General features: G+C 35.5%; 1 protein-coding gene across 6 annotated transcripts in view; it reads right to left on the bottom strand.

Moving 5' to 3' along the window:
- Positions 1-259: 259 nt before the first annotated feature.
- The window catches only part of CFHR5 (complement factor H related 5), a 136657-nt gene continuing 120433 nt past the window's right edge, over positions 260-16483 (bottom strand). For 5 of the 6 annotated variants that reach the window (XM_034666966.1, XM_034666965.1, XM_019799710.2 and 2 more), the window contains one exon: positions 260-546. In XM_034666966.1, coding sequence (XP_034522857.1) covers positions 305-546 — 242 coding nt within the window. In that variant the 3' untranslated portion in view covers positions 260-304. Of the gene's footprint in view, positions 547-14257; positions 15934-16483 lie in introns of those variants that run through there. The other variant, XM_034666969.1, reaches the window with a different exon arrangement.

Here is a 16483-nt window from a genome sequence, read left to right as displayed (position 1 = left end):
TCCTTCAGAGGAAAAATGGAGAGAACGGGAAGTATAAAAAGTCTCACCCAAACTGAGAATTATATTGCCTAATACACTTCTTCTCTAATGTAAATTAAATACTAATCATCAGACAATAGGCAAGGTTTCAACTGACAAGGATTTGAGTTTGTTTTTATATACTTTATTTTTATTTTTTCAGGAACTATTTTAGTCTTTAAATGAGCATCACGTTGTACTTTATATACTTCAGTCTTTAAATGCACATTACAAGGCCTGTAGAAGGGAACCTATGGTACCGCAGTAGCAGGTGGGAAACCTCTGGTCATGATTTGGTCCTAGTTCCATTGTTACTCTTGAAGGCCAGGAGCCCTGTGAGCACCGAGAAGAACCAGGCAGTCCGCAGACCCCCCTGTGCTGTGATGTGGCTGTGACTGGCTGCTCGGCGCTTGCCCGTCTCAGGTTCCTCAGTGCTGGGGTGCGTCCAGGCCTCAGTGCTACAGGTGTCACTTGGAGGACCCAGGAGCACTCCCCAGAGGACCAGCACAGATGTGACAAGTCTTCTTCCTTCTTGCCCCAACATGCAACATCAAGAAAGAAAGAAAGAAAGAAAGAAAGAAAGAAAGAAAGAAAGAAAGAAAGAAAGAAAGAAAGAAAAGAAAGAAGAAAGAAAAAGAAAAAGAAAATCTTACTTTGTTTTATTTGCCATTTATTGTAAGAAAACTTTAAATCATCTTTAAGGAAACATTCTAAAGCAAGGTTGGAAAATGTCTGATCTTTCTATAGAAAGTTGGGTACAGTGTGACTACTGGAAACCAACTGCCACTTTGTGGCCTGTGGAACCCAAAACATAAGGATATATTTGATGTTCTCAGCAAGAGAAAGAAAGTATGGTCCAAATTAAATTTTCCAAAGATTAAAAAATTCAGTTTATATAAAATGTATTTAGCATCAAGTCAGCTTTTCTATGACCAGATATTTTTTAAACTACAATTTTGAAGTGCTGTGTTATTTTTGTCACATATAAGAGCAACTCTTCGACATTGTGAAACAGTTCAAACAATACAAATGTAAATAGGATAAAGAATGAAAATTCCCGGGGCGCCTGGGTGGCACAGCGGTTAAGCGTCTGCCTTGGCTCAAGGCGTGATCCCGGTGTTGTGGGATCGAGCCCCACATCAGGCTCCTCCGCTATGAGCCTGCTTCTTCTTCTCCCACTCCCCCTGCTTGTGTTCCCTCTCTCTCTGGCTGTCTCTATCTCTGTTGAATAAATAAATAAAATCTTTAAAAAAAAAAAAAGAATGAAAATTCCCTTTATTCCTCCCAAAACTCCAGATCTACTTCCTCAGTCCAGAAATCTGACTGTAAAGAATTTCTCTTGTGTCTTCCAGATGCTACTATACACACTTGAAAATGTATTTTTATAGGTATGTACATGTTTTTGTTTTTATATGTATTAAGCGGCATATATATTGCATATCATACATTATATATATTGTTCTAAGACTTTCACTTGGTATATGATGTCCCCATTTCAAGACACATGGACTGATCTCATTCTTTATAAGATGTCAATAGTATTCCAAAAGCTGGAGGTAATGTAATATATTTAATTACTCTCTGATTGATGGACTTTTCAATTGTTTTATTTTCCTCACTTCCTTTCTACCTTCCTTCTGGTTTTTTTTCTTCCTTCCTCCCTTCTTTCCTTCCTTCATAGTTATAGGTGGAAATCAAATAATATAAAGATGAAATGAAATAGAATTCTAAATATATGTAAAACAATAAATATAAACACCAAGAAAGATCTTAACATTCAATAAAATTAGGTGATGGAGGAGAGGGAAGGAAGAAGAAAGGAAGAAGTTGTAAGCTAATTTTCTTGTTTTCTCATCATAGGGGCAAATAGACATTGCCTGAAGCTTGTGGGAGCAAATTTTATAAAGCAGGAACGTCAGACAGGTAATAAGGCAAGCAAGGAATTTTTTCAGTCTAAAATACTTCATGAGAACAAAATATAAGTAAAGGATATGGAAGAGTCTAACAAGTAGTCAGTAAAGTATATCTTATAAATGTATGTTAATTTTCTACCCAAATAACAGTGCACATGAAGCAGTCACGAAAACCGACCTTTTATATTAAGCCATTAAAAAATCTAATCAAATTTCAAATAGATTAATATAAGCAAAATTCTCTGGTTATATGCAATACATTTACAACTTAAGCCAATAAAAAAGGCTATTCTCCTAAAAATGTACCAACTTTCTATTAGACAAGTTGGGTTGAAATGGAAATATAAACTAAAATTGCAGGATTTCTAGAAAACGTAATGAAGACATTACATATCAGACTTTATGGGCTATAGATAAAACAGTGCTCAGAGAAAATATTAGCTTAAAAATATATACCAATTAATGTTCTTAAAAATGGATTAAACAACCAAATCTAAAAGTTGGAGAAAGAACAGTAAGTAAAACAAAACAAAAAAGGAAGAAATCAACCCAAATAAATAGAAACGTTAATAAAATAGGAAACATACAAACAGTAAGTAAATAAAAATTGACTTTAAAAAATAGCAAAATAGAAAAATGAATAAAGGTACAGTAAAGAACAAACATAAATAACAAGAAATGATATGGAGTAATAACTCCTCAACTCACTACAAATTGGCTTCCGGCTCCATTATTCAGTTTATTCTAATCTGGAAAATTCAGGGAACATATGTGCATCTCAGCCTTAATTTTTTAATTTAAGTATTGTTGACACACACTATTACATTAGTTTCAGGTGTACAACATAGTGATTCAAAAATCTATACGTTATGCTGTGTTCATCACAAGCCTAGCTACCATCGGTCACGATAAAATGCTATTACATTACCATTGCTTATATTACCTACGCTATACCTTTTATCCCTGTGATTTATTCATTCCATGACTGGAAGCCTATACCTCCCACTCCCCTTATCCCATTTTGCCCATGCCCCAACCATCCTCCCCTCTGTATTTGTTTTCTGTATTTGAGAGTCTGTTTCTGCTTCTTTATCCACTCATATATCAATGGACACTTAGGTTGCTTCCATATCTTGGGTATTGAAAATAAAGCTGCAATAAACATAGTGATGTATATGTCTTTTTTAAAAGATTTTATTTATTTATTTATTTATTTATTTATTTGAGAGAGAAAGAGAGCAGGAGCAGGGAGGAAGGGCAGAGGGCGGGGAAGAAGTAGAATCCCTGCTGAGCAGGGAGCCCAATGTGGGACTCAATCCCGGGACCCGAGACCATGACCTGAGGTGAAGGCAGACACCCAACTGACTGAGCCACCTAAGCACCCCTATATGTATCTTTCCAAATTAGTTTTTTGTTTGTTTGCTTGCTTGTGCAAATATCCAGTATTGGAATTATTGGATAATATGGTATTTCTATTTTTAATTTTTTGAGAAATCTCCATGCTGGTTTGCACAGTGGCACTATTCAGTATGATGTTAGCTGTGGGTCTTTCATCTATAGCCTTTATTATTTTGAGATAAGTTCATCTAAACCCACTTTGTTGAGTGTTTTTATGATAAACAGATGTTGAATTTTGTCAAATACTTTTTCTGCATCTATTGAGATAATGTGATTTTTACCCTTTGTTTTATTGATATGGTGTTTCATGTTGATTTGCCAATATTTAACCATCCTTGCATTCCCAGAATAAATCCCACCTGATAGTGGTGAATAACTTTTTAATGTATTGTTCAATATGATTTACTAATAATTGTTGAGGACTTTTGTATCTATGCTTATGAGGGATATTGGCCTGTAATTTTCTCTTTTTGTAGTGTCTTTGACTTTGGTATAAGGGTGTTGCTGGCCTCATAAAATGTGGTTGGAAACTTTTTCCTTTTTTATTTTTGGAATACTGTGAGTGGAAAAGGTATTTTACCTATTGACTCTTCTTTTTGTTTGATAGAATTCACCTATGAATCTATCTGGTTCTGGGCTTTTGTTTGTTGGGTGGGTTGTTTTTGTTTTTGTTTTTTTGATTACTGATTCAATTTTATTACTAATAATTGGTCTATTGAGATTCTTTATTTCTTCCTGATTCACTTTTGGAAGATTGTATATTTCCAGAAATTTATCCATTTCTTCTAGGTTGTCCAATTTGCTGGCATATAATTATCCATAGTTGTCTCTTAAAATCATTTGTATTTCTTTTGTATTTATTTTTTTCTTTTGTTTCTGATATTATTCATTTCTGTCCTCTCTTTTGTTCTTGCTGTGTATGGCTAAAGGTTTATCGATTTTGTTTATCTTTTCAAAGAACCAATTCCCAGTTTCATTGATCTTTCCTATTGTTTTTTTAATAATATTTATTTTGTTATATTAGTCACCATACAGTACATCCCCAGTTCTTGATGCGATCTTTCCTATTGTTTTTTTGTTTTTTTGTTTGATTTTAGTTTCTATTTCATTTGTTTCTATTCTGATCTTTGTTATTTCCTTCTTTCTGCTAACCTTGGGCTTTTTTTGTTGTTCTTTTTCTAGCTCCTTTGGGTATAAGTTTAGATTGTTTAGTAGATTTTTCTTGTTTCTTGAGATAGGCCTGTAGCGCTAAAGATTGCCCTTTTAGAACTGCTTTTGCTGCATCCCAGAGATTTTGGACTGCTGTGTTTTCATTTTCATTGGTCTCCATGTACTTTTTTATTTGCTCTTTGATTTCTCCATTGACTTATTGACTGTTTAGTAGCATCTTGTGTAGCCTCTACATGTTTGTGTTTTTTCCAGTTGTTTTCCTTGGGATTAATTTCTAGTTTTATCAATATGGTGTATCACAATGATTTGCCAAAATTTAACCATCCTTGCATCCCCAGAATAAATCCCACCTGATTGTGGTGAATGATCTTTCAAATGTATTGTTCAATGTGGTTTAATAATATTTTGTTGAGTATGATACTGTTGTGGTCAGAGAAGATGCCTGATATGATTTTCATCTTCTTAAATGTATTTCAAGTGAGAAGAACCAACAGAAGTAATAGGACCGGCAAGTTTTGGGACACCTGAGAAGAGCTACTGGTTTGCAAAAGTGGCTTACATTTTCCTTCTCAAGCCAAATGACTGAAGATTGGTTACCAGAAAAAAAACCCTGAGAAGGAAAAGAGTATAGCTGAAAATTCTTGTTAGATGCATACATACTTCTTTTTTTTTTCAAAGATTATCACAAACACTTTATTTAATGCATTTCCTTCCACATCTTTTTCTTTTTTTTATAATAATTTTTTATTATGTTATGTTTGTCACCATATGGTACATCCTTTGTTTTTGATGTAGTGTTCCATGATTCATTGTTTGCATATAACACCCAGTGCTCCATGAAATATGTGCCCTCCTTAACCCATCGCCTCATATCCCATACTTCTTTTTTAAAAAACTTTTGTTTAAAATTAAGAATTTAGTTAACATATAGTGTATTATTAGTTTCAGAGGTAGAATTTAGTGATTAATCAGTTGCATATGAACACCCAGTGCTCTCATTCATTCCATCAAGTGCTTTCCTTAAAATGTCCACCACCCAACTACCCCATTCCTCCCCGCCTCCTCCAGCAACCCTCAGTTTGTTTCCAAGAGTTCAGCATCACTTATACTTCGCCTCCCTCTCTGTTTTTATTTTATTTTATTTTTCCTTCCCTTCCCCTGTGTTCATCTGCTTTGTTTCTTAAATTCCACATATGAGTGGAATCATATAGTGTTCTTCTTTCTCTGACTGACTTATTTCACTTAGCATAATACCCTCTAATTCCATCCATGTCATTGCAATTGGCAAGATTTCCTTCTTTTTGATGGCTGAGTTATACTCCACTCTGTGTGTGTGTGTGTGTGTGTGTGTGTGTGTNAGAGGTAGAATTTAGTGATTAATCAGTTGCATATGAACACCCAGTGCTCTCATTCATTCCATCAAGTGCTTTCCTTAAAATGTCCACCACCCAACTACCCCATTCCTCCCCGCCTCCTCCAGCAACCCTCAGTTTGTTTCCAAGAGTTCAGCATCACTTATACTTCGCCTCCCTCTCTGTTTTTATTTTATTTTATTTTTCCTTCCCTTCCCCTGTGTTCATCTGCTTTGTTTCTTAAATTCCACATATGAGTGGAATCATATAGTGTTCTTCTTTCTCTGACTGACTTATTTCACTTAGCATAATACCCTCTAATTCCATCCATGTCATTGCAATTGGCAAGATTTCCTTCTTTTTGATGGCTGAGTTATACTCCGCTCTGTGTGTGTGTGTGTGTGTGTGTGTATCTCACATCCTCTTTATCCATCCATTTGCCAATGGACATCTGGGCTCTTTTCAGATTTTGACTATTGTAGACATTGCTGCTATAAACATTGGGGTGCATGTGTCCCTTTGATTCACTGTCTGTATCCCTTGGATAAATACCTAGTAGCATAGGGGTGCCTGGGTGGCATAGTGGTTAAGCGTCTGCCTTCAGCTCAGGGCATGATCCCGGTGTTATGGGATCGAGCCCCACATCAGGCTCCTCCGCTATGAGCCTGCTTCTTCCTCTCCCACTCCCCCTGCTTGTGTTCCCTCTCTCGCTGGCTNTATCTCTGTCGAATAAATAAATAAAACCTCAAAAAAAAATACCTAGTAGCACAATTGCTGGGTCCTAGGGTAATTCTATTTTTTGACTTTTTGAGGAACCTCCATACTATTTTCCAGAGTGGCTGCACCAGTTTGTATTCCCACCAATAGTGTAAGAGGGTTCCCCTTTCCCCCACAACCTCACCAACATCTGTTGTTCTCCTGAGTCGTTAATTTTAGCCATTCTGTCAGGTGTGCAGTGGCATCTCATTGTGGTTTTGATTTGTATTGATGCCGAGTGATGTTGAGCATTTTTTCATGTGTCTCTTTGCCATTTGTATGTCTTCTTTGGTGAAATATCTGTTCATGTCTTCTGCCCATTTCTTAACTGGATTTTTTATTTTTTGGGAGTTGCATTTGGTAAGTTCTTTATCGATTTGGATACTCGCCCTTTATCTGATATGTCCTTGTGAATATTTTCTCTTATTCTGTAGGTTCCCTTGTAGTTTTTTTGATTGTTTCCTTTGCTGTGCAAAAGCTTTTTATCCTGATGAAGTCCCAATAATTCATTTTTGCTTTTGTTTCCTTGTCTCCAGAGATGTGTCTAGAAAGGAGTTGCTGCAGTCAGGGTCAAAGAGGTTGCTGCCTGTTGTTCTCCTCCAGGATTTTGATGGATTCCTGTCTCACATTTAGATCTTTTATCCATTTTGAGTTCATTTTTGTGCATGGTGGAAGAAACTGGTCCAGTTTCATTCTTCTGCAAGTGGCTGTCCAATTTTCCCAACACCATTTGTTGAAGAGACTGTCTTTTTTTCCCATTAGATATTCTTTCCTGTTTTGTCAAAGATTAGTTGACCATAGAGTTGAGCGTCCATTTCTGGGTTCTCTATTCTGTTCCATTGATCTATGTGTCTGTTTTTGTGCCAGTACTGTACTGTCTTGATGATTGCAGCTCTGTAATACAGCTGAAGTCTGGAATAGTGGTGCCTTGAGCTTTGATTTTCTTTTTCAGTATGACTTTAGCTATTTGGGGTCTTTTCTGGTTCCATACAAATTTTAGAATGGTTTGTTCCAGCTCTGTGAAAAATGCTGGTGGCATTTTGATAGGGGTTGTATTGAATGCATAGATTGCTTTGGGTAGCATAGACATGTTAACAACACGTGTTCTTCCAATCCGTGAGCATAGAATGTTTTTCTATTTCTTTGTGTCTTCCACAATTTCTTTCATAACTGTCCTATAGTTTTCAGAGTACAGATCTTTTACCTCTTTGGTTAGGTTTATTCCTAGGTATCCTATGATTTTGGTATAATTATAAATGGGATAGATTCCTTGATTTCTCTTTCTGCTGCTTCATTTTTAGTGTATAGAAATGTGACAGACTTCTGTATGATGATTTTAATCCTGCAACTTTGCTGAATTCCTATATGAGTTCTAGCAATTTTTTGGTGAAGTCTTTTGGGTTTTCTACATAGAGTATCATGTCATCTGTGAAGAGTGAAAGTTTGACTTCTTCATTGCTGATTTAGATGCCTTTTATTTCTTTCTGTTTTCTGAGTGCTGAAGCTAGGACTTCCAGTACTATGTTGAACAACAGTAGTGAGAGTGAATATCCCTGTCATGTTTCTGACCTTAGGGGAAAAGCTCTCTGTTTTTCCCCATTGAGGATGATATTTGCTGTAGGTCTTTTGTATATGGCTTTTATGATGTAAGGTATGTTCACTTTATCCCCACATTGTGGAAGGTTTTTATTGAGAAAGGATGGTGTATTTTGTCAAATGCTTTTTCTGCTTCTATTGAGAGGGTCTTAGTGTCATTATTCTTTTATTAATGTGGTATGTCACATTGATTGAGGTGTGGATGTTGAAACACCCCTGCAGCCCAGGAATAAATCCCCCTTGGTCATGGTGAATAATTCTTTTAAGGTACTGTTGGATTCTATTGGCTAGTATCTTGGTGAGAATTTTTTTTATCCATGTTCATCAGGGATATTGGTCTGTAGTTTTCCTTTTTAGTGGGCTCTTTGTCTGGTTTTGGGATCAAGGTAATGCTGGCATCATAGAATGAGTTTGGAAGTTTTCCTTCTATTCCTATTTTTTGGAAGAGTTTCAGAAGAATAGATATTAATTCTTTGAATGTTTGGTAGAATTCCACTCAGAAGCCATCTGGCCCTGGACTCTTGTTTGTTGGGAGATTTTTGATTAGTGATTCAATTTCTTTGCTGGTTATGGGTCTTTTCAGGTTTTCTATTTCTTCCTGCTTCAGTTTTGGTAGTTTATATGTTTCTAGGAATTTTTTCATTTCTTCCAGATTGCCTAATTTGTTGGCATATATTTGGCCATAATATTCTCTTATAATTGTTTGTCTTTCTTCGATATTGGTTGTGATCTTTCCTCTTTCATTCATGATTTCATTTATTTGGGTCCTTTCTCTTTTCTTTTTGATAAGTCTGGCCAGGGGTTTATCAATGTTGTTAATTCTTTCAAAGAACCAGCTCCTAGTTTCATTGATCTGTTCTACTGTTTCTTTCTTGTGGTTGACTTCAAGTTTCATAGCCTTGTGGTCTGAAAATACTCATGGTATGATCTCAATCTTTTTGTACCAGTTGAGTCCTGATTTGTGACACAGTATGTGATCTATTCTGGAGAATGTTCCATGTACACTTGAAAAGATCGTGTATTCTGCTGCTTTAAGATGAAATATTCTGAATATATGTGTTAAGTCCATCTGGTCCAGTGTGCCTTCTTTCCTTATTGATCTTCTGCTTAGATGATCTGTCCATTGCTATGAGTGAGTGTTAAAGTCCCCTACTGTTATTGCATTATCAATGAATTTCCTTAAGTTAGTTATTAATGGATTTATATATTTGGCTGCTCCCAAGTTAGGAGTGTAAATAGTTACAATTGTTAGATCTTCCTGTTGGATAGACCCCTTTATTATGATATAGCGTCCTTGTTTTTTTCTTATTACAGTCTTTGGTTTTAAATCTAGTTTGTCTGATAAAAGGATGGCTACTCCAGCTTTCTTTTGATGTCCATTAGCATGATAAATTGTTCTCCACCCCCTCACTTTCAATCTGGAGGTGACTTTGAGTCTAAAATATATCTCTTGTAAGCAGCATATCAATGGGTCTTTTTTTTAATCCATTCTGATACCCTGTGTATTTTGATTGGAGCATTTAGTCCTTTTATATTCAGAGTAATTATTGAAAGATATGGATTTAGTGCCATTGTGTTACCTGAAGAATCACTGTTCCTGTAGATTATTTCTGTTCCTTTCTGGTCTTTGCTGCTTTTGGTTTCTCTTTCCACTCAAAAGAGGAAAGAAAAAGAAAAAAAAAACAACAAAAACAATAACAACAACAACAACAAAAGCTAGATCCTGGATGTGTTTTGGTCTGCTTGTTAAAAGAAACTAGATCCCAAAATAAGAAAGAAAGATATATACATTACATATATATATAATATACATGCTATTATTATGTATTAATATATTTATGTAATTATGTATGTGATATTATTTATATTATATATGTAATATATATTTTATGCATTATAATTACATAAAATTATACATATTTTACATATTATATATTGTACATGATATAATTTATTATGTTTTACATATAATTATAAATATTATATAGTATATATTATGTATTAATATATGTGTGTGTTATGTATATAATATTATGTATATTATATAAGTAACATATATTATATTGTAATTATATATAATCATATATTATATATAAATAAAATACAATGAAAGGAAACAAAAAAGAAAAAATATATAAGATATTTATAAAAATGAAATTTAAAAAGAATTGAAAAAAAATAAGAAAATAACTGAAAAAATAATACTAAAAGACTAAAGAATAAAAATACAAAGAATGCTATATACTGTTTTCCCTAAGAGCTGAAGCTTTAGAGCCCTCCGTGATAAGTAAACTTGCTGTGAATGAGTTCTTTGTGCTGGTCTTCTAGGGGAGGGGCCTGTTGCGGTGATTCTCAGGTGGACTTGCCTAGTGGACATGAGCCTCCAGGGTTCAGGGAGGCAGGGCTCGGTGTAAGCATCTCTGAAATCCACTAGGTGGTACTGCTTTGCATCCTGAAAGCTTTCCGCACTGATGGTGGGTGGGATTAATAAAGCTGTGCCCCTCTCTCTAGCTCCACCGCTGAAAATGTTCATCCACCACTCTTCATTGAGCCTTTGCAGAAGAGCAATCACTCGTCTCCCCGGTTTCCGTCAGTGCTCTGTGTTCACACAGCCTGTGGCCCAGCGTTTTTATCTCGCACATGAAACTGAGTTTCAAAACTCCAGATTTTAAGGACTCCTGCAGCTCCTCCCAGGGAGGTCTTGCCACCCTTCTGCCTTTTGCCGGACCCCTCCCAGGAAAGCGGTCTCCTGACCATCCAGTGGTTTGCAGCTTATGGCCACACAGAGAAGAAAGCGGGCGCCTGCATTCACTCTTCTCAGCCGGCTCCGATGTCTGGGAACTCTGGTGCACTCAGGCACCACCTGATCTTCTAGGGACCCCAGGGATCCTCAGACCACCCTGTCACACCTGGGATTCCACCCCACTTTGCCATCTGGGCACTTAAGCCAGGCACGTCCCTCACTGTAGCTGGCTTCTGAAAGTTCCGATTTTGCACTCTGCTGCTTATACTACTTCGGGGTAGCCTCTGTAGGCAGGCTCCCTCCCCTCTGCCTCTCCTCGCACTAGATTCAAGTCTCCGCACCTCCGCCTTCCGAACAGTGGTCGTTTTCTACTTGTGGAATTGCAGTATTTGTGTTCTCAGATCTCTGATTGATTCCTTGGGTGTTCAGAATGATTTGATAAATACCTAGCTGTATTCCAGGAATGAGACAAACTTAGGGACCCCCAACTCCTCGGCCATCCTAACTCCCAATGGACACGTATTTCTGACAGTACAGGTCTCCTGGCAATGACTTGCTCTAGTTAATTATTTTACTTTTCTTATTTCTGAAAATGTGTTTATTTTGCTTTTTTTCCTTGAAGGATTTTTTTCACTAGACATAATATTTTGAGTTCAGAATGTTTTATTTTAGTACTTAAAAACTGTTTTCCATTATCTTCCAGCCTCCATATGCGCTGATAAGAAGTCAGCCTTCCTTGAAATTATTGTCCCACTCTAAGCAATGCATCATTTTTTTTATGGCTGTTTTCAAGAGTCTCATTATCTTTAGTTTCTGGTAGTTTGTATATATTTTCTTTGTATTTATCTTGCATAGACTTTATTAATTTTCTAGATCCTATATAGTTATGTCAGTCATCAAATTTGAGGAATTGATGGTCTTGCTTTTTCAAGTACTTTTTCTTCCATATTCTCTTTCTCCTTTCCTTCTCAGACTCCATGTACATATTTCCTTTTTCTATTGTCCAACCATTCCCACAAACTCATCTTATAATTTTTTAATTTAAATTGGATTATTTCCATTGTTTATTTCCATTTATTTTTATGCTTACTGTCTTTTGTCAATTCCATCTGTTTTGAGTCTCCCCAGTGAAGATTTTTTTCAGATATTGAACTGTAAGTTGTAGAATTTCTTTTTCTTTTATGGTTTCTATTTTTCTATTAATGTCATATTTTTATTCATTGAGAGCGTTTATTTTTATGTCCTTTAAAATAGCTATAAAGCTTGTTCAAAATACTTGTCTATTCCAGGGGCGCCTGGGTGGCTCAGTCATTGAGCGTTTGCCTTCGGCTCAGGTAATGATCCCGGCGTTCTGGGATCAAGCCCCGCATCAGGCTCCCTGCTCAGCGGGAAGCCTGCTTCTTCCTCTCCCACTCCCGCTGCCTGTGTTCCCTCTCTCACTGCCTGTCTCTCTGTCAAATAAATAAAATCTTTAAAAAAATAAAACACAAAACAAAACAAAAAAATACTTGTCTATTCCAATATCTGGATCATCTCACACTCCATATCAGTTGATTGTATTTCTCTTGAGAGTGGGTCTGGATCACGTTCTTCTAGTTATTTGTATATCACATAATTTACTCACCTGACAACTATCTGTAAGAAATGCTTTCTGGAATTTCCAATCCTACTCCTTTTTTTTTTTTTAACTTTCTTTACATCTTGGAGGAGAGTAGTAAGCTCCAGACAGCAGAGCTTCTCAAATACTGCTGTTTAAGCAACTTGTTTAGAAATAGGTGCCACAAAATAGTTTGAGAATGAAAGAAATTCTCAGAAATTGGGCAAGAATACCCAAGTTTAAAATCCTATTACAGGGCACCTGGGTGGCTCAGTCAATTAAGCATCTGGCTCTTGATTTTGACTCAGGTCATGATCTCAGGGTCCTGAGATGGAGCCCTATGCCAGGCTCCACACTCATCAGGGCATCTGCTTGAGATTCTCTCTCTCTCTTCCTCTGAGCCTCCCCCTGCTCGTGCTCTCCCTTTTTCTCTCTCTCTCAAATAAGTAATTAAATAAAATCTTTAAATAAAATACTATTTCCTATTGTTTCTAAATAAAACATCTGTATATGTATTTTATCATTCTAAAACTTTTAAGTTAACAGTTCCCTTTCAAGATTCCCCCTCAGAATTGAGGAGGAGAAATGAAACTTCTACCTGCCTTCCTTCTATCAGCTGTTTTAATAGATAGCCAGTGTGAGTCACAAGTTTTTACTTTTTTGTTCAATCCCATCAATCTTTGAGTCAGTATAAATTCATTATAAATTCTGATACTGTCTTAATTTTTCATTTTATTTTTTAATTCCCAGTGTTTGTCATGATTTTAACATGTTGGCCACCATTTTTTTTGAATCACTTTATTGAGATATAATTCACATATCATACAATTCACTCATTTAAAATGTACTGTACATTCAGTGTTTTCTGGTATAATCACAGAGTTGTATAATCTTCACCACAATCAATTTTAGAACATTTATCTCTGTTAGCTATCAGCCCCTGCCTCCCTACTCCAGCCCTAAGCAACCACTGATTTACCTCCTGTCCCTATATTTGTCTATTCTGGACATATCTTACAAACAGAGTCACATAATATGTCATCTTTTTTGACTGGCTTTTCTCACCTAACAAAGTTTCCAAGGTTCATCCGTGTTGTGGCATACAATAGTATTTTATTCCTTTGTTATAACTAAGTAATATTATATAAGATATATGTTTTGTGTATATTGATAAGCATCTGGGTTGTTTCTACTCTTGGTTATTATGAATAATTCTGCTATGAACATTCATGGACAATGCTTGTGTGAACATATGTTTTTATTTCTTTTGATATCTATCTAGGAGTAGATTACTGAGTCTATGATAACTCTATGTTTAGCTTTTCACACAACTTCCAGATTGTTTTCCAAATTGGGCGTACCTCTTTACGTTTCCATCAGCAGTGTAAATGGGTTCCAATTAGTTCATATTCTTAGAAATACTTGTTACTATCTGACTGATTATAGCCATTCTAGTGGGTGGGAAGTAGTATCTCATGGTGATTTTGATTTGCATTTTCTTTCTTTTTTTTTTTTTTTAAAGATTTTGTTTATTTATTCGACAGAGATAGAGACAGCCAGCGAGAGAGGGAACACAAGCAGGGGGAGTGGGAGAGGAAGAAGCAGGCTCATAGCAGAGGAGCCTGACGTGGGGCTCGATCCCATAACGCCGGGATCACGCCCTGAGCCGAAGGCAGACGCTTAACCGCTGTGCCACCCAGGCGCCCCTTGATTTGCATTTTCTTAATGATTCATGATGTTAAATATCTTTTCATGTGCTTCTTGGCCATTCATATGTTTTGGAGAAATGTCTATTTAGATCTTTTGCTCATTTTTAAATTGGGCTGTCATTCTATTTTGAGTCATAAGAGTTCTTTAATTCTAGATGTGAGTCCCATATCACATATATAATTTGCTACTCTTTTCTTCTATTATATCTGCTGTGCTTTCATTTTCTTATCACTGTTGTTTGTGCATAAAGGTTTATAATCTTGATGAAGTCCAATTTGTCTATTTTTTCTTGCTTATGTTTTGAAGTCATATCGAAGAATCTATTGCTCTATCCATAGTCATGAAGATTTTAAACCTTAATTTTTATCTGTATTTGTTGTCAGCATATTCATAGACACTTTTTAAAAAAAAAAAAGAAAAGAAAACCTGCTGACCAAAAAATATTTTAACTATGAAATGCTACCTAAAAATACAGGAACATGCAAAGCATATTTCTGAAACTTCCTGTTCAGTATTTTTCTGAACTATGGTACATCAAAAAATAATGGACTTTTTGCCCGAAATCAGTTTCATGACCTACAGGGTCTTTACACTCTCATCTTCTACTTTCTTGGTTTCTAATCACAGCTCTTGATAACCCTCATTTAACTGTAATAGTAATATAATTCAAAATGAAAAATTATAAAATACAGGAAATATAAAAATTTGCAAGTATTCTAATTTCTTAAACCAATTAACCTCAAACCATATAGAATTATTACAGGCATATTTTGTATTTCCTCTCAATCTTCTTTAAGTCTTTATACATATCTAGATAATCCTATAAATGCAATATTGTAACCTCATCATTTTCACTTATAACTGTAGTTACCTTTGTGTATGTTCATATCACCTCTTGACTGTACTAGAAGTTCTGTAGCAGGATTTATAAATGTTTTAGTCTTCTACTCATTTGTGGAAGATGGTGTATTTGTGCCTTTAAGGATTATTTAGTGTTTGATGAATAATTTGGCTCCCGTTAGAGGACTTATTAATACTTACTAATGCTTGCTAAAAGCATAAGAGGTCATAGTTTTTGTATTTTTTGATGTGATAGAAAGATAGATATCACCATAACAACTTTATTTCAGAGGAAGTAAAGTTGACTCTGAAAGCCTTGAAGTTATCTTATACATTTTAGACAACTGGAAGAGGTTAGATGGAATTAAGTACTGAACCAAGGCACGTGCTCACTTTCTGTGGGTACCGTATGTATAGGAGACCCAGTGCGAAGATTTGCCCAGGTATAATGAAGCCCACCTAATAAGGGAAGCACTGCTCTCAGCTTATAAATTTGTGAACCTCTGAAAGTCCAAGTTCAAAATAAAACTGAGATAAACAACACTGAAAGAATAAAGAAAATAAGTATAGAATTGACTACATAATGCATACTTATACATGTAGGATTACTTTTAAAATTATATTCAGCAAAATTATGCTGGTTTCATTCACACATGGGATATTCAAATTTCCCTTCCTGGCAGAGTGTCCGAAATGATTGCATTGATGTCTTTGCTTTATATGGCCATTTACACTCAAATTCAACAAAATCCCCCGTTTTCACATAAAGTTTTTTGATGTCTTTCCCTCTTAACTGTATGTTATTTTTGTTCATGTTACCTTCAGAAATTATACAAGGATCTGAAAGAAGAAATAATAAAAATAAATTATTAATAATATAACTTTTCCTTTCCAAGAATAGTGAAATTTCATTTAAGAATATTTTGGAGTTAAATAAAATTATGAAAAAATATTAAAAGCTAATATTTATTGAGTTTGCCAGGTGCTGTTCTTAGTACTTTGTATGCATTTTCTCTAAATACCGCACATCATTTCCCTGGGGTACATAGGAGGAGATGGGGGCTCAGAGAAATTGAGTAATTTTTCCAAGGTCACACAATTTAGAGAGTATTTTAAGCCAGAATATGGACCCTGGCAGTTTGACTTCAGAGCCTATGCTTTTAACCACTATACATTATATACCTAAAAACCACATGCCAAATAGGATTAAATTAAAATGTTCTATTAGGGTCCATGTTGTTCACCCTCCTTTCCCAGCTCAGGATTCTCTTTTACGTTGTTTCCAAAATGTGCACAGTGTGAGCACATGAATGTATTAACATCTTACCAAATATTATAGTAAAAATAAGTTTACTTCCATTTATCAGATAAACAGTACAGAAAGGGCTGA

Source organism: Ailuropoda melanoleuca, chromosome 8, assembly GCF_002007445.2.
Source record: "Ailuropoda melanoleuca isolate Jingjing chromosome 8, ASM200744v2, whole genome shotgun sequence".
Classification (NCBI taxonomy): Eukaryota; Metazoa; Chordata; class Mammalia; order Carnivora; family Ursidae; genus Ailuropoda; species Ailuropoda melanoleuca.
This window is presented reverse-complemented; position numbering and strand designations above follow the sequence as displayed.